This window comes from Calliopsis andreniformis, chromosome 6 (assembly GCF_051401765.1).
Source record: "Calliopsis andreniformis isolate RMS-2024a chromosome 6, iyCalAndr_principal, whole genome shotgun sequence".
NCBI classification, from domain to species: Eukaryota; Metazoa; Arthropoda; class Insecta; order Hymenoptera; family Andrenidae; genus Calliopsis; species Calliopsis andreniformis.
In genome coordinates, this window is record NC_135067.1 from 7,503,544 (window position 1) to 7,522,628 (window position 19,085).

Below are 19,085 nucleotides of genomic sequence, written 5' to 3' on the forward strand. Positions count from 1 at the left end.
AAATCCGCTGAATTACACGTGCCGCGTTCCTTCAAGACGTATTTCTCCTACAAGTCATTTGTTTGAGAACCGAGTTATCGATATTCTTACATTCAAAGAGAAAATAATATTTCTGCGCGTAACTCTCTAAATTCGTTTGAACAAAACCTTTGAACGCTGGATCGATGGAGCTTTTGCACATTGGAAATGCGAAACGAAATCCAATACAATTACGTGTGCTATCCGTATAGGTTGAACGGGGGACCGATAGGATGCACAGTTGACAAGGTACATACAGTGAAATAAACCAGGTAAAAATTAAACTGGATAAAATACCAGGCGGCTCAATTCCTTTCTATTTATTTTAGACAATTTTGTTGGCGCTCGTTTAATTGTTTTTTGAACACTTCGAACGAAAACCATTGGAGTACTAAATTAAATGTATAACCGACCGTTTACAAGGTGTTCCTAAAATTAGTGTTTGTCATAGATTGTATCAGGATTTGATAGAAACTGTATTTGCTTAAAATTATTACATGTATTGATTTAATAATGGTTTAATCACGAAATTATAAACTCGAAGCCCATGTCGTGTTTTGGTTCATGATGTTCTTTCTACAGAATTACTGAACTAAAACAATCATATGCATCTATCAGTCTGTAAAGATGTTTGTTACACATATTTTCTTTATAAGAATCAACTGAGAATAATTATTGTAATATTATTAAACATATCTTGAAAGTATTTTCAAATATATTCACACTAAACATAAATTCCTAGAATTCAATTTTTGTAAGTAAAGGTATCTCAGAAAGTTCATGATCCATTCTTTTATACTCTGCTATCTTGTTGTACTAAATTTTTAGGCATAATTAAGGCATGAAGAAAAGGTTAGAAATGGAAAAATGATTTTGAATTTCTTATTTTAGACTAATGGAAAGGATGGAATCATCAAATTCATGAGTCGATACACTAAAGTAATTTTCGAACTCAGTTGCTTCTTATGATTATGAATAAAGTGCAATTCAGAGTATATGTATCTTGACCTGGGTCTATTGTTATAATAATGCATTATCGAGCACTCTACGTACGAATGATTAATAGTACCTTGTGGGTCAGAACTCTACTCAAAGTTCAGGAGCTTCCCTCGTCTTATGATGCCCTTTAGCTTAAAATTCATCTAATCCTGGCTAGATACACTTTAGAATATACAATGATAACATATTGAACATACTATGTACATATGTACGTATATTGGTAGGAGTTCCCCTAGTACAGGACACTTAAAGTGTTTCTTAATCCTCAGACAGGGTCCCCTCTAACACCTTCTATAAGAAATTCTAACATAATTTGACGTTGGTGTGTTTCTGAATCTATTTTGATTTCTTGACATGTAAAAATACTACTTATCAGATTTAGATATTTATAGCTTCTGTTATCATGTATCAGCCGAATTCCAATACCATGTTTGAGAAAATAAATTTATTCACGTGTCAAAACCACGAATGAAAAATTAAAGTAAAATTATTCAAGACAAATATGTAAATTATAAAGCTAGACTAAACTAGTTCTTATGCTCTCCTATAAAATTTTATTTTTGTCAGACATATATACAGATACATGGTATTAGGACGAGGGTTCCAATATACCTGTATATACAATCTAAATTAAAACTAAACTTGAGTTCAATAGACTGTAATATTGTAGCTGAAAGGACAAAGGAGATCCTCAAAAACCGGGCAGCTTTAATTAAATTGAAATTCGTAAAATGTCGCTTTGAATGGACATTTTTTGACGCGATATAGAAAGACAATAGCGCCCAGATATATGCAACCTGCTGTGCTCACCTGTGCTGTCTTTCAAAGTCGCCTTCGTACGCCATCTGTGACCATTTAGTCGCGTCAGATTATCCACAATCTTTAGAACCATTTAACAAGAAAACATTTAATAAACACACCGTCTCGATGCATTTAGTCTGCAAATACAACATAATTTTAGCCACGATAGCGATGACCGCGTGAGCATCGAAATAACGAGTATAATTGGTGGAACTTGATTCACCACGTGTTCAAAGATAACTCTGATAGGGGGATCATCCTCAAATACGTACGAACGTCTTTCTACTCAACGTTCCACGCTTGTTTTTGTTTCCTGTCCGTTTTCCATTCTCCTCGTCGTCTCCTCTCCAATTCATCTCTCTCCCCTCAGCCGTCTTCTGTTTCTCAATCTCAATCATGTGAGTCCTATCTGCACATTTTGTTTCCTCTGAACCGCTATCTGGAAGGGTCTCGAGTTCACAGCCGGTTAACCGGTTAACACCAGTCACGGATTTCTGTTCAGCTCTACAGCTTTATCAGCCTGTTCTCGGCGAGTCAAAGTTAGCCTGTTCGTTTCAACGATCGTGATAGGAGCATTAGTTGACGCTGACTAGAAAAGGCATGACCCAAACCGACTGTCGACGTATCCTGAAGGGACGATCGCAGTCAGAAGACGATTACCAGTTTAAATGGCCAATTTACGGTTAAAACGTAAAATTACGTAGAGACAAAGCAGCAGTTCTCTGAAAGACTCTTCCAATGTTCGAATCTCTTCGGAAAGTTTAGAGGAAGATGACGAAAATGTAACCAGCGCAGTGCTAAATTTGTTTATCGTCGAGGAAAAACAACTGTCGTCGGCGAGCCTGATAAGGTTACTTTCCAGCTAGATAAGATAGCACAGTCTGCTGGGGGCGCAGAATCGAGTCGAAAGGCTTCCCGATGCTTGCTCGTAGATGCAACGTTCGATAAGCATGGTTCGACAGGCACGCGATGGGACTATAGAAAAATTACTCGACGCATGTTTTGGTGTACGTTCAAAGTTCGACGACGTAAATGGGATACTGTACTCGCCGACTGAAAGCTTATCAGCTGAAAGAGGCAAAAGGAGTAAGAAGAAAACGACTGACGCGGAGACGGCGATAATAATTATTGTTATTGCTAAATCAGACCCCCAGCAGAAGTTGCATCATGTAACACCAGATGACCCCGAGATGGAAAATATATTTTGCGGCCTCTAAACGACGCGTATTGCACACATGTAACGCGATCGGTTATTGTATATTTTTTCAGTCGTAATTAACGCTAAGACTATCGAAGTTGACGTATCTATTTTTAGCCATGCATGAGATTTTCAAGTTTCTGAAACAGTACACCATTTACAGAAATGAACGTTTGCAAAGAACAATTGGTAAAGAACATCTAGCCATACTGAACATAGTAGTTCTAGCGTTAATATAGAATACTTGATCCAAAATCTATCCTCACCACTTGTTTTTAGCCTCTTTGTTCTTTATCAGGTCTACCACTTTAAAAATTCTATAGCATTATCTTTTTCATCTATATTCGATGGTACTTATAGGTGTCCAACGAATTATACACCTACAGGTACCAAAGCTGATAAAAGGATTAAACAGATTCTCCAAACACTTGTTCTTGTTTTACACTGAAAACAAGTAGAATGATTCAAAGATTGCTACTTATTAATTTATCCAAATTATGAATCATTCTGTTATCCAAATTCGACGCAGCTAGGAACACTGGTATGCTAGCAGGCCTAAAGTCCGCGAACGGGCCAGTCTTTTCAAATTCTTTTCGATCGTTTACTTCGGTAAGGACGAATGGCAGACGGCAGAGGCGCGCGTTAGACCCGATTTACCACCGATCGAGCGAGTGGGGACACCGCTATAAGAAGATAAATTAACGAGGAACAAGACAGTTTACGGTTGGATCGGCGGTCCAGAGCTGTGCTGGCCTAAACGGTGGTTCCAGGGGATCGCATTAGAACCCGCTCGTACCAGGTACGTCTACCTTGAATCGTGGGATCGCGACCAGTCGGCGATTCTCTATGCAACCTTTCGTCAAATGCAACCCAGCTCGACGTCCCGCGCTTTCTTCCTACGCTGTTACTTATATAACTCACGGTTGTTTACGAGGCGTTAGACTTTCGTAAGCTAGCTCGTGCACGCGACAGTGAAATATTTCCGTGAAACATTCCTGGTAAACGTTTGCTCGAAATTTCGAATATTTTGCGACCTGACATTTCGCTTTGTACGCTTTATCGAAAAATCCCGAATATTATTAATTCCTTTGTGTCGAACGCCACTGTGCGTCGTTCGGTAAGAACGCCATTGATCGTTTGTATATCAATATCAAGGAAGCTTGTAAGGCAATAAATTCTTTTCAATAACCTCGTATCGCGCTTAAATAGTTAATGTTGTCGGTGTAATTAACATCGTAATTATCTTATAATTAGACGTAAAGTCTGTCTTGTTACGTTTAAGTGGTTAATATTGTGAGTGTAATTAATGTTGTAAATATTTTAGAATTCATTGCCAATGTCTATGTATAGTCTGTGTATTCACAACACAATTTTGAAAATGCGAATGTAGTTTCGGTTACATGTATTCTATATTTATTAATGTTTGTAACTGATATGTAATGTGCCTATTATTGTATACTATATTTGACTGTTTAATAGTAGTAAAAATAACTTTTTTCTAAATTTCTTATTAAAAATGATCTTTTGTTATTGAATTCATCAATGATCATATCAAATCATCCACAACTGAAAAGGGATTGTTTGAATAGTAGATAAATAGATATTTAATAATTTTTAATCATTTTCTATTGAGTCTTTTATAGGCTGGACGTGTTAATAAATTTCTTTTATTTTAGTCACCTTTGTGTTTTTCATCATAATGAATTTATTTCTGCTATGAATAGAAATAAAAATTTTTCCGCTTCAGAAATTTTCGTAATAACTCAGAATGTACTGAGTGCTTTCCTTCTTTTTCAATAAATAGAAATATATGGCGCGTGAGTGAAATTTTTTAATTAAATAGTTAGAACACAGTGAATATAAATTCCGACAAAGCATCAATATTCTCACGCAAATAAGAATGAACCAAAGAGTAATAGATCGATCAGTCTGCAACGTGTGAAAGATTCTTGTATATGTTTAAAAATTCAAATAGATTCACTTGCCTGTCAAATCGTAATATATGTACATACATTAATGGTTAGAAAAAAGTTTGATATTAATAGACTGCGAATGTTATGTACCTAATTAATTGTGAAACATTTAATCTGGATAAAATATACAAAATATCCAATGTAAAGTACACATTAAATTATGTGTTTATGGGGTATAATAAATTTCTGCTAAATAGATATTATTCTATACATATATAGATATCTTTTGAAATAACTTCACTTGTAGATTTTGCTTACTAGATACATTTGATTTATTTTAGAAAATTTCTTAATTTCGTATCGACGTTAAGAATTATTGAATATAATGCCTTTTTATTACATTATATTATTTCTGCTGTAATTTAACGTGTCCCTTTACAATACGTTCGTTAAATCTAAGCACTTGTCCATTTTGGTGCATGAATAACATCATTAAGAAAAATTTAAATTATTAAGTACATGATTGCATTACAAAATACCCTTATTTCAAGAAATGTCAAGTTATAGTTAGAATAACAGCCTCACCATATATTTTGCTCTTTTAGGAAAAATTATTTCTGATTTTTAAATTTTCAAATAAGCATACATTATTGAATACTTTAAGTTTTACATTTTCTAATATTTCACTATTTCAATATTTACGTTTTAACAATTTCTAATATTCATGTATTCAAATCTTAAAATATATAAATTGTTAAAATACCTATATAATATTCAAATAGTGACAGTTGTCCTTATTTTAATTTTTTAATTTGAATGGCTGGAACACAATCACGTACTTCTTGGTGAATTAATGTCACCTCTGAATCCAGAATACGTAATTATAACTGGACACCTGTGTAACACAAAATTCTACAAATAAAAGGGTTTGAAAGAAGTAAAAAAATTGTATAGTAATCAATGTATCAGTAACAGAACTTTGTTTAGATCAGTAAATACGAAGCACAATATTCTGTGAAATGCAACGATTTAACCAAATAACGAAATTTCGAGAAAACGTGGACGTAGTGCTTACATATATGCTTATATCTAGTGCATGAATGATTACGAATTGGTAAACGATCGGAGATACTTCTGCCCCTTTGCAAACAACTATGCATATGCAGAAAAGTATTCACGTGTTCGGCGAAGCAAACTGGCAACAAGTATCGTCTCCGATCGGGAACCAGGTACGAGGATCATCGAGTTAGATTACTAGGACGAAATGTGGTCCGTGTAAACATTCACGTGGATTTTGTTCAAGGACAACATGTCGGCAGCCACGTTTCGAAGTGTTCTTATAAGCGATCCTGTGGATGCGTCCTGCAGCGAGCTCCTACTTCGCCATGGCATTCCAGTCACGACTAAATACAAATTGTCAAAGGAAGAACTGATCAAAGAGCTTCAGGTAATCATGCTTCCTCTTCTAATATCGATAGATAATGCTTCCATTTTCGCAATTGCGAGTCTCTTGTGATGCATAGTTCCTCCAAGTTATCTGCCACTTAATATCATTCGTGACGTACAGTATATGTTGGTATATACGTGTACTTCAAAGAAAATATACTGCAAATGCTTTTCTGAATAATGTACGCTATGGAGAGTTCAAATAGAACACGAAATATTAACAAAAAGGTACTAATAAGTACTAATAAACTAAAAAGTTTTAATCACTCAAAACCTAGAGTAAAATGTTTTAACACAGTATACATATATGTATGTTAAATAGTCAATGAGATACAATATTAAAATATTATATTCTGAACCAGTGTCAGAGTATGAAAATAAAGTAGTATTTCACATATGAGTTGTTTTCAACTCATTTGCAGGTAAAGTATTCCTATTTCAGTAAACTGAGGCATAAAATAGAATATTCTAAAGTGGTATGTTAAAGAAATTCAAAGAAATGATGGAAAGAAATCTAACCAAATTTTCTGAATGGTACATTCTAATTCAAATAGAGTTGCTCACATGTAGCTAAGTGCTTTACTCCAAAATTTGTGTCATTACAGATACTATAAAATTGCGTTCAGTAATCGAATTTGTTAACTAACTACATTATTAAACAGAATGTATATTAATGAAAGTATTTCAAAATAAAGCTACATTATTCTCAGTCAAAATACAGCTACATTTCAGATGGTATTTTAGAAACATTAGGTACCTACAGCAATTAAGTAGCTATAATTTTATTCTCATACAAATATGATGGTATAAAACGAAATATGTAGGCTACTTCTTATTTGTAATTTTAAGGAACTGTACTCAAAGTTCACATTCTACGATTTCACAAGTTACTGATTCTTTATTGATAGCTCAATTGCCCTTGTTAAAAGTGTGCGAAAACAAAATCGGCGCGCTTGAAATGATTCTAATTGCGAGATGAAGTGAAAATAGCAGCCAGTTTATAACAAGACGATGTTATATATTTGACTAATTTCTACTCTCACCCATGAGTATTAGTTAACTTGGAGAACAATTTATTTCAGGTCATTAATTTCAAATCAGTTATGTAATTCGCAGGAACGCTGTGCAGTTGATATAAATTCACATTTCATGATATCATTCTAATTATCTTCCAAAAATACTTCTTTAATTAAAATTCTGACAGGACGCGTTTCCTTTAACGTTAAATTGGTAAATAACTGAAATAGTGCATTATTCATGACTGAAAATCAGTCACCATTTAGCGTTCTCAATAGTTCATGCCTAGATCGGCGAGAATATTAATCTATTTACTGAATCTTATTAAATTGGCAGTGCTTTCAGTGCAAATATTATTAGCAAATAATGCTAATAATAATCGTATCAAAGCTAAAATTTCTTTCTTTACAAATTAATAAATTTAACAATATATGTAACCTGGCATAATATTGTTTCGTTTTGTCCTAAGATTCATATTAAATTTTCACGACAAATGGATTTATTTTGCTTCATGTGGAAACAGTAGTAAATTATGTGTATAAGAGGCTTGGTACTCAAACAAAGCTTGGACTCCTCATCTAACACTCTAAAATACTAAAATTTCAGTGAAGAAAGATAAGACACGAAATGTTATCTATATTTATATTTTTATAATAAAAAAATAGGACGAAAGTGATATACAAACATAAATATTCAACAATAAGTATTGCTCAACTAACACAGTTTTCTGATATAGTCTTATAATTCATAGCGCCGTAAAAATAGTTTTTAATCATTTTTACTATGTACTTTAAAATTCTATGGATCTAAAATATGAAAAGTAGAACCTTGATTATTCATAGTTCCTATTACTCAGTATGGCGCATATTCAATTAAATATACTTGCAGTTCATTTTTATTTCACACTTGTTTTTATATGTGTGTATTGTTGAATTGCACATGATTTTGAAAGAAGTAAATGTTTCTTTTCTAATTATTAATTTTATCTAGCTTTTTGTGATTCAAAGAAAAAGCAAGATGTATTTTGTAGTATTTTTTTCGTTTTGGACTTTTTCATGTACTTGGTGTAATTCTTCTACTTTTTTAAAGTTTTCTTTTTTTTTGGAGTTACTCAGTATTGTGCATACTCGATTTAATAACAATAAGATCACAGTAGAATATCAATTGAGACTTAAATAATAAATAGCACCTCTGAGATTTAAACTTAGCAATAGTCTGTCAAAGATAAATAAAACCAGTTATCGAAAGGGTGTCTCAAATTTAAATTTCGTGATACTCCAAATAATCGAGGTGTTCTCCTACATCTAATTGTTAATAAGTGATGAAATTTTATGTTCAGTATGCATGTAGATATGGTTAAAATTTCAATAGAAAGAATGTATTAAAAAATTCAGAATAGGATAATATTTTAAAAGAAATTAATAAAATTGCACAAAAGTAATAACATATTTTATATCAAGCCAAATGTTAGTTCTTGCAGGTATTACATAATACATACACTGCAGTATCTCATCAGAAAGGTACTTCTACTCTGCATGTGATCAAATTTCATCAAATCAAATATGCTTTATAAATCTCAAGCATTATATCGACATCAATTCAAGAGAACTAATTTCAAAAACGACAATTTCCAGGCGAGCTGAGCTTTCCAATTACAGTTCAATTTCCATATTTCCATTAACTTTTTGAACTTTAATCTAATGCACCTGGAATAAATTTTCATACATAACGTTTTAAGAGGAACAAGCAAAATGCGCATTTTTTAAGTCTTGACTTAGAAAATCCTGCGGGTGCTGAAATAAAAACAGAAGAAACCAGTCGAAATTACAGTGATTAAGTTAGAAAGGATTCCGATGTGATAAAAATTTTGCGTCGCGATCGGTCTTCCGACAACAATAACCGATATATCTGAATTTTAACTCTCTCATCCTCCCGCTGCTCCCTCCCCCTTCTCAAGACGTATTAATTACTCGTATTCGAGCAATCGATCCGGTTGGAACCAGTTTAGCCGACAAATGCGCGAATACCGGTTAACAGCGCGGGTCGATGTACTTATCAGCCACTCTGTTTCTCCCTCCTGCTCATGTATGCACAATCTCCAGTTCACTCCAGTACTCTAGTTCTCCACTTTTCTTCGTGTATTTCCTCGTCTGCCAATCGAGATAAACCAGCGACGTGTCGGCTGCCGACTCTGACGTGAGACCTAACACATTGAGGAAGCGGAGACTATGTACAACTACACGTACGAAAGCCTTTTCAAATATGTGGGACATTTTTCTCGTTAATTCGACTACCGATCGATTCCACAGTTGACACCATTTCGTATAATTATTATTTAGAAAAATTTCAATATCAACTGTGCTTTTTAAAAATGAAACTACTATGCTTTTATAAACGAGATTTATGCAACATTTGTGTAGATGCAACATTTATACTTAGGCAACATTTTGTGTAGATTTGATCTTAGAAACGTTTTGTATAAAGGCTTCATTGTTACTATTTTGTATCTAAGGACCAGAGTAGTGTAAGTCCATTCTTTTTGGAATTCAATAATATATATTTATAGTTGAAAGGGTGAAATTCAGCGATTGTGCTGTTATTAAATATGACCGTACTAGTGAATCAATAATTCGATCAATCGTACATGGCTAGGAATATCTGGAGCTAATCCCCGATTCCGTTTGACTACATAATTCTATTAGTCACATTAGGGAAGCATTTATGGTAGTATAGAACATGCGCATGGAATTTACAGAAGTTGCAAAATTACGGTCTAAAGGTGAACATAGATATGTACATCGAAAATCACAGTTGACACTGTGCACTGTTAGTAGCCAGATACGATACAACTTTATCAGTTATCTCTTTAATTCTTGTACAGACAATGAGAGAATACCATGTAGATTAAGTATATTAAGCATGTAATTATTTTTATAGAACTAAGTATTTAAAATACGAAGACCCTTTTTATATCTAATGGTGCGTTTAGATTAAGCGAGCCAATACTCATTCTACTCCCACTTTAGAAGAAAATTCAATTATGAATGAATAATAATCGACAAATGAATGAAATCTTGCTCGTATCACTTGAATTTTGTCTAACGAGGGGAATCTACGAACTGTCTCGCGAGGTTTCTGATCAGATATCTTTGAGCTGTGGAAGGGGTCCATTAGTTGTGTCCATTACAGCAAAGTGAATATAAACCACACACTTTGCGTGATATTCACGTGAACAAGGACCCATCAGTCCATTTCGAGCATGTCAGACAAATCAATGCCATATCAATGCACAGAGGGTCAATGAACGTACTCGTAATAAACCGTACTTATGTGTACGTAATTACGTACCACTGATTGTTTGCAGTATTGTACAATTCAACCAAAGAATCAAAGCAAATATATGTGCATTATCTGAAGGCATAATTTTCTTTATTTTCTACGATCTGAAGAAACAATACTTTCATACTCTACAAAAGAAGCTAATCATCAATAAACTCCAGAATTTTTTACCATTCAGAAACGTGTTCTTTATAGCCAAAAGATTCTATGTATACTTTGATAATCCATTATTCTATACAAAGTGTTCGATAACTAGTATCAGAAAATTTAAAAGGTAATTCTGTATACAAAATGAAACCAAAATTAAGAATAACGAAATTACGTTAGAGGTTTCATTCCTGAGTTATTAAGTGTTAAAGATATAGAGAATGTTTCAGAACTGATGGTACAAGAGGAAAGGAGGTGATTCTACATGAAAAAATCAGTCGAAAATATGGAATAAATTTTTTTGATACCGTGCTTCCTTTTCCAGAAAATTGAGTTAGAATTATGGTCAGGAGCAAACATACGGAAGTACAATCTTGGGTGCTTGGAAGGTATATAGAATAAGAGAAACACTTTCGATCTAACCACTGACTATCTCTACAGTGTGTTAGAAGCATTCCACTTTCCCCGTTTATCCCAGAGAGGTCTAACACTATAGTTCAGTACACTTATATGTATTCAGTAGAAATTCAAAGTCAGTTTTTTCAAGAACGGAGCGTGATATCAACAATTTTTGTTTCACATTTTCACCTTATTTTTTCATGTAAAATCACCCTCTTTCCGTTTGTACCATCAATTCTGGGATATCCTATATATATATGGACACATACCTAGAATACACATAAATGTGTCTAACTTGGAGATTTATTCAACTGTCGCGTGCCTGTGTGCATTAGCCAGGTCAGACATAGTGATGCCAGTAAAAAAATCAGTAAAAGTAGAAAGTCAGTAGATATCAAATCCGACACACTTCACAGATATTCTAATTGTTGATTAATAAATCGGAAACGAAGCATGAAATACAATCAAAATACAATTTCCTTATTTTTCATTCATGTCTCACTTTTGCATATACCATCACCTCTTAAGATCTATGACACTTAGTAAAACATGTTGTATATTAAATATGGACAATACTAACTAAAGTTAAATAATAATACTAAAAATATGAAACATTCTATTTCATAAAATTTCAAATAGAAAGGGGACGTATGAATGTTGCTAACAAATTTGAACTGTGAAAAGGAAAAGTTTCTGCAAACACGTTTCTACATAGTGCATTTAGTACACAGAATTACCTTTCCCTCTGTTGTACTGCTTCTAGTTGCACAACGAATGGCAAAGAACAAGTTTTATTCCTGTTTAAAACGTGTGCCAACCCATAAATTTGATGCTTACTTTATTTTCATACTATGTTTATTTATTTGCAACAGAATCACGATGCATTGATCGTTCGATCGGAAACGAAAGTCACCAGCGATGTGTTCGCATCTTGTCCAAACCTTCGCGTAGTCGGTCGTGCTGGGACTGGCGTCGATAACATCGACCTCGACGCAGCTACGAGGGAAGGTGTCATCGTACTCAAGTATGTTTCATTTCTTCCTTATTCTTAACAGACTTTGTAATTTAAACAAATTCTTGCATTCCTACTAAATTAGACTTTTGATTTGGAAACAAGTCTAAATGATGGAAATTAGATAAAGAAGATTTTTTTCTTCAGCTAAATTTACTTTACATCACAGGATGTTTCTTGTATCTTGCATATCCTAATATCTTCACTATTTTTGCTGATACAAAAAAATGTGTCGGGACAAATTTGTTTGGTTTAAAACTAAGAAGATCATGATCCATGTTTTTTTCTCTCAAGACCATTTTTTCCGAGTTTTTTTTTCAAATGCAGTAGTACAGTGTACATCACGAGGAATTCAACGAACTATGACATTATGACCCTTAAATGATCTTGAATAAAAACATCACGTTACGATACTAGAAAAGATGAAAGAAACAATTTTACATGCCTGCAATACTATTACTTCAACAATGATTGACCGTGCAGGCAAAAGTTTTCCTGTGGCCAAAAATGTTTCGGAGCCGATGGATACCGTTTTAAACATTTATTGTAAACTAAATTTAAAATAATTAAAATAATAATAAAATAATATATAATACTTACAGAAAACTATCACCTTTAAACTAGCGTGACCTTTTTCATTCAAGGTCATTTGGAAGCCATAATGCTCATATACCCCATAAAAAAAAGACATGTGAAAATAAGCATGAATCATAATATTCTCAACTTTGAATCAAACGAATTTGTTCTAACATATTTTTCGTATCAATTTTTGTACCGTATCCTTAGTGAACTTAAAAACAAAATACTTCTCTTTAAATTCCAGAGAAAGGAAAATATTTTCCAAGTACGCCGAGTAGGCATATGAAATTTATTCACTAGATAGATTCATTATTAGATATGGCTCCACTAATAAATAGAAAATAATTAAAAAGAGAAGAAAGGATTAGAAAAGCTTAAAAGTTAAACAGTTCAACCTACAGTAAATGGAGGCAACCAGAATCGAATTTTCGGTAAAAGAGAATGAATTGTTTTTCAGTACTCCTGGTGGTAACAGCATAAGTGCCTGCGAGCTAACGTGCGCGCTGATCTCTGCCTTGGCGCGAAACGTTGCTCAGGCTGCACAGTCAATGAAAGAAGGACGATGGGATAGGAAATTGTTTTCGGGCTTTGAACTGTCTGGCAAGACGCTCGCGGTTCTGGGAATGGGTCGTATCGGTCGCGAGGTGACACGAAGAATGCAGGCATTCGGAATGCGTGTCATCGGCTTCGATCCAGTCTTGACGTCTGAGGATGCGGAACGACTTGCCATTCAAAAGCTTTCTTTGGACGAAATATGGCCCCTAGCCGATTACATTACAGTGCACACACCACTTATTCCACAAACAAAAAGTAAGCATATTTGTGTGAACCTATCTCCTCCTTAAACGATCGTAAACCTTGTATAAAGCAAAGACACATAGGTCACATTTTCAACAAATGTTTCTACCTTAAATGATGATCTCGAAATAGGATTTTTGTTATGAAACCAAAGATATAGAATGAAAGAAAATCTTCTTTTTAAAATAAAAATAAGGAAATGCAAGTTCATAATATAGAATCCAGATTGAAAACTTTGACTTTTAGGTCTCTAGGATAATTAAATAATTATGCACGGTGTTCAACAACAAGTGTTAGAAATTTTAAAGAGTAATTTCACAAGGTAAAATAGGACGAAAATCAAGAATAATAAAAATGTGTTTGCGTTAATAATTATTGGAAAAACGTTTAAAGTTTACTTGAAATGTGTTTGACTTGAGATTTATTTTACTGACTTCGCTGTGTCTGAATGGAGAGTTATTCTACTGAATTTGCTATGCCTAACATGGGATTTATTCTACTGGTTTGCTGTGTTTGAAAAAGTATTAAAAACAGTGATAAGTTTACAGCGAATAAAGGCGAATAAAGACACTGATCTGGAACAAAACTTGTTCGGATAAATAAAATCCTATTTTATCGGCGTATTCAGAAAGATGTCAGCTGCGTCATCTAACATCGTAACGTTTTCACTCACATTACCACCGGCGTACAGTCGGTACGAAAGGTCCCCAAATGCTTTGCTCTCATACATTAATAATAATACAATACTTTATCCAAATCCAATATATTATGAGCTTAATTTACTCAAAAACATTGCTTCAGCTTATTAAAATACTAAAGAATTCGACACCGCTCGAATTATGCGCTTAGATTAATCCAAAAATAATTTCATTGTAGATCATTTTACTTTGACATAAAATTAACAATTATAATTATGTATATATAATCGCTGATATATGGACTATCACTTTTTACTGTCACCATTTCTAAAATAACTTTTTAATTATTTTTCAAACAATTTCGACTGATTTGAAGCAAATATATTTACAACGAAATACGACAGGATAGTAATTTTATTATTCCTATTCTATTACTGACGTGAGCTACCCTAGTTAAACACAGTTAAATAAATAGAATAAGATCCAAGTTAAACACTTTCGTGCGTATTTTAAGCGTTTTCCTAACAATTAATAACTCAAACGAATACTCAGAGCCATTTTCGTCATTCTTAATTTTCGTATTATTTCAGTCTGTAGAATCGCCCCTTAAAATTTCTGACACATCATCGAACACCCAGTATATTTTTACTCTACTCTATTTTCACACATTATAGGCATGTTGCATTCTCACGTGCATTTAAATTTCCCATAACTACACAAACATCTGCAATATAAACACGGGATGTCCTAATGCTTGTCCATATCTCTAACTCTAGCACGTCTCTACTGGTCATCCAACCGTTTGTTACAGACCTTATCAATGCAACGACACTAGCAAAATGCAAGAAAGGAGTACGTATCGTGAACGTAGCACGTGGTGGAATAGTAGACGAAGAAGCGCTTTTAAACTCGCTCGAATCGGGTCACTGTGGAGGAGCCGCTTTGGATGTGTTCGCTGAGGAACCACCGAAAAATCCTGTCACTTTGAAACTGATCTCGCACCCCAAGGTCATCGCTACTCCCCATCTCGGTAGGGTAACAAACATTTACCTCAGCTTGCTCTCATGCAATATTATTGTCACTATCTACATCTCACAGGAGCGAGTACCGCCGAGGCTCAGCAACGAGTCGCTGTCGAGATAGCACAACAGTTTGTAGCACTATCAAGAAAGTCAACCGAATACGCGGTCACTGGAATCGTAAATGCTCCCATGCTAAGTGCCGCTATCACCGACGAAAACGCACCGTGGATAGAATTATCGAAGAAGCTAGGCAAATTAGCCGCGAGATTCTTGAAAGGAAAACTCAACGTTCCTGTACAAGTTCGAACGGTTGGCAGCGGGATGCAGGAGAAAACTTTCGTGCCTATTGCTGTTTTAGTTGGAATTCTAACTGGACAAACCAGGAACGGTTTGAACTTAATCAATGCACCGTCGTTGGCTCGAGAGATAGGTGTTAATCTTCAAACGAGCCACCTTGAAGGTGATAGCAAAGCGATTCTCGTTGAAGTGGGAGATCATCGAATTAAAGGTAATGTAATAGTTTAAACAATGAATTATCTAACATTACAGATGAGATATAAGATGGTCTAATACTCGATGTAATGTGTTTGTTACACATTTGGGTGTCATGAGTATTCGTATGTTAGACATACAAAATGGAATATAATCGTACTCTATTAATGGGTAAAATTAAAATTAAATGTCCTGAGAAAGGAGAGGAAAAAGATTACGTATTTTTAGTCATTATTAATACGTTTCAACGAGGACTCTAAAAAGTGCCCATAAATGGAATTATATTAAATTACATAAAAATGAGTTGTATTAAATATTTTACAGTTCTCACTTTCTTTTGATCATTCTTCTGCACTAAAATTATTTTAAATTACTTAAAATAACTTTATACAAAATGACACATTTCTCCTATATCTTGCCTAGATTAACAGTTTAACCATTACTTAACTGTTTACTGTTTTCTAGGAACTATCCGTGATAGTCAATCTCTACTGCTTTCTTTGGACGATGCGACATTTGGCAATGGAATTGCTTTAGGAGATTACGTTTCTTTGTACCATGGTAAGGGTGTTCAAGATCTAGCACAAATTGTAAATACTTTCTCATCGAAAGGCATCGATATTCACAATTTTAATGCTAATGGTAATTGGATCATACTCCAAACCAATCAAGAAGTCTCTATAAGTGTGAATGGTATAGAGAGCTTTTAAAAATGCTCTCGTCGAATTTCGACGAATCGAATTCGGCGATTGCCGAAGAACGATAGTTCTTTGTAAAATGGAACAGTTTGTACATATGTATTCCTTTTCTTTCGTTCACACATACACGGATAGAAAAAAGTATTTAATATTTTAAGCCGTAAACAATTGTATCGAATCGTTATTAACAATGTAATTTTCCTATCAGTAAATCTTTTATTTATTATTCGAGTTAAAAACCGCGAAGGAAAATGAATATCGTGTATTCATTGAAAAATTCGTCCTATAACTGCATATAATTAAACGCATATAATATCTCTATATATTTTATACATGTATACGTATAAAAAACAGAAAGTATATAAAATATATTATATATAAATATTTATATTTTTGTATTGCTAGTATTCGTTAATAAAATATTACATCACAAAATCACTGATATTTTGTTATATATGTACATAGTATTTGTCTAAAATATGTAATGCGTTACGAATGTGCAATATCACACACACGATTCGTGTATTTTAAGAAAATTTTTGTTGATTTCCAAATTTATATCCATCAGACAATTTTTGGGGTAAAAGAATAATGAATTTTACGTAACTCTATTGTCGACTAAAGTTGTACTACAGAGTATAAAGTAACACATCCTTTCTTCTTATAAAAATACAAGAAAATAATATATTATAGAAAATACTCTTATTTCTTTGTACAGTAAAATTTAACAAATAGATCTAAATAAAGTCATCCTTCATCTTACTTTGATGTATGCAAAACAGAACATTCTTTGTGGTATTTATATAAAACAAAATTAACTGAAATCAAGCATTACATTTAAAGTTATGTCACAAGAAAAAAAATATTGAAAATAACACAGAACTAAAAAACATTTAAATCTATATTCTATCATAGCTGTCACGGCCACAGTTGAAAACAAAGACAATGCCATCCTAGGAAAATTGGAACAAGTTTGAAAGTTCATAATTATACAGTACATAATAAAAATAAATACATCACAGAACTTACTCTGACATAGGAAGGAAGCTCCCGCCAAAACTGGTGATTAGGAATCATTTCCCAACCTGTTGCTCCTCTTAATAGTTTTAATACTATTGCTCCACCAATGAAGTATATGCCGCTAAATACAAAAAGAAGAATAACCAACACGGAACCAGTAGAAAGACCTTTCGTGGACAACTGTGCTTTACAGCAATATGGAGATATTAATAACAAATCCTAAAATAAGAAACAGCTGAGGAATAATTCTGTAAGCATCCTATTGTATTATCTTCCTTTTCTATATGATCTCTTAAACCTACATCATCCTTATTAGAAGGTGCCATTAAATGTACGTTACATGTACGACAACACACTAATGACACTTTCGAAATCTGAGTCCCATGATGTAGCGATAATGTAGGAGTTTCAGACAATACTGATATTGTTGTCTCTTCCACCGTGCCAAGACTAGTAGCCTTGTTGCCGGTTTTAAGGCATAACTACGGTGAGCAAGATAGAAATTAGATGACAACAGACATTTTGTAAAATCGACAGTATAAAAAATACTTTGTGCTGTTCCTTACAGATACACCACTTCCTTCGGAACAAGAGCTACTTTCATTAGAAAAAAATCGCATATTCGTGCACGGGTGGAAGTAGACAGTATGATTGCTGTCCAAGAAAGTTACTGATAAATTCCTAAAATGAAATATTTATTCTCAATTTGAAAAACAACTTAGCACAAAAAGTATACGCAGGTTAAGAATAGTGTTTCCGTAAACCTGAAATCAATGAGTGGTGACAGGTCGTATCCGTATCCATCGGAAAATATACAGGAGCAAGGTGTTAATTGTGCACATTCTGAGGACGTTCTGTCGCAGAAAAACATCAAAAACAGTACTATGAACGTAACAAACCTCCCATTTTCACCCAACATTTTCGTTAAGTTTAACTTTCGTGATGTTGGTTTGCTATTAACCGCGAAACCTTCACGCAAGATGTCACTCATATTATATTCTTACGAGTAACATTTTTGTTTTAAAAAAAATAGTAAACAGCTAAAACGTATTTTTCTACTTTTTTCTTTTATCCATTTTTAAACAAAAAGTAGATGACCAAGGTGGTCTATCCCCTAAATGTCAATTGTTTTTAATTTTATATTTTAATCTTAAATTAAATGAATAATTATAAACGATACATTCTGAATATAGAAACTTATGTTTCAATATTCTTTTAATTACACTTATTGTACACCATTGATAAAGTACTTATAGGTACTAATAAATACATCGATGTTTTTGCCTCCAGCAAATTTTATGGTGAATTAAAAACACCATGACACTAAATAATCATCACAGCCAATTGATTCGACTTATGCAGTACATAATTAGTAATTGTAATAAATGTAGAATCGTGGCTTTTTATCATCTGACACATATTTGCAAAATAATTTGATCACTCTGTAAACAAGTAGCAAAATGAATTTTCTTTGAGTATCTGTGCTGAAAAGTCTAAAATTTTAACTCAATATACATAACCGAATTTTAGATATATTTAGTCAAATATA

The 19,085-nt window shown here is 33.5% G+C and overlaps 2 protein-coding genes across 2 annotated transcripts; one reads left to right on the forward strand and one right to left on the reverse strand.

Moving 5' to 3' along the window:
• The first annotated feature begins 3,746 nt into the window (after positions 1–3,746).
• Positions 3,747–16,842, forward strand: LOC143180255 (hydroxypyruvate reductase). Its single transcript, XM_076379854.1, has 7 exons — positions 3,747–3,815; positions 6,233–6,376; positions 12,150–12,301; positions 13,326–13,678; positions 15,116–15,334; positions 15,403–15,834; positions 16,284–16,842. Exons 2-7 carry the CDS (start codon positions 6,239–6,241, stop codon positions 16,526–16,528), a joined length of 1,539 nt encoding a protein of 512 aa, XP_076235969.1. The 5' UTR covers positions 3,747–3,815; positions 6,233–6,238; the 3' UTR covers positions 16,529–16,842.
• Positions 16,843–16,971: 129 nt separating this feature from the next.
• Positions 16,972–18,459, reverse strand: LOC143180256 (cation-dependent mannose-6-phosphate receptor). Its single transcript, XM_076379855.1, has 5 exons — positions 18,301–18,459; positions 18,103–18,217; positions 17,839–18,018; positions 17,546–17,755; positions 16,972–17,469 (listed from the first exon to the last, which is right to left on the reverse strand). Exons 1-5 carry the CDS (start codon positions 18,453–18,455, stop codon positions 17,416–17,418), a joined length of 714 nt encoding a protein of 237 aa, XP_076235970.1. The 5' UTR covers positions 18,456–18,459; the 3' UTR covers positions 16,972–17,415.
• Positions 18,460–19,085: the final 626 nt, after the last annotated feature.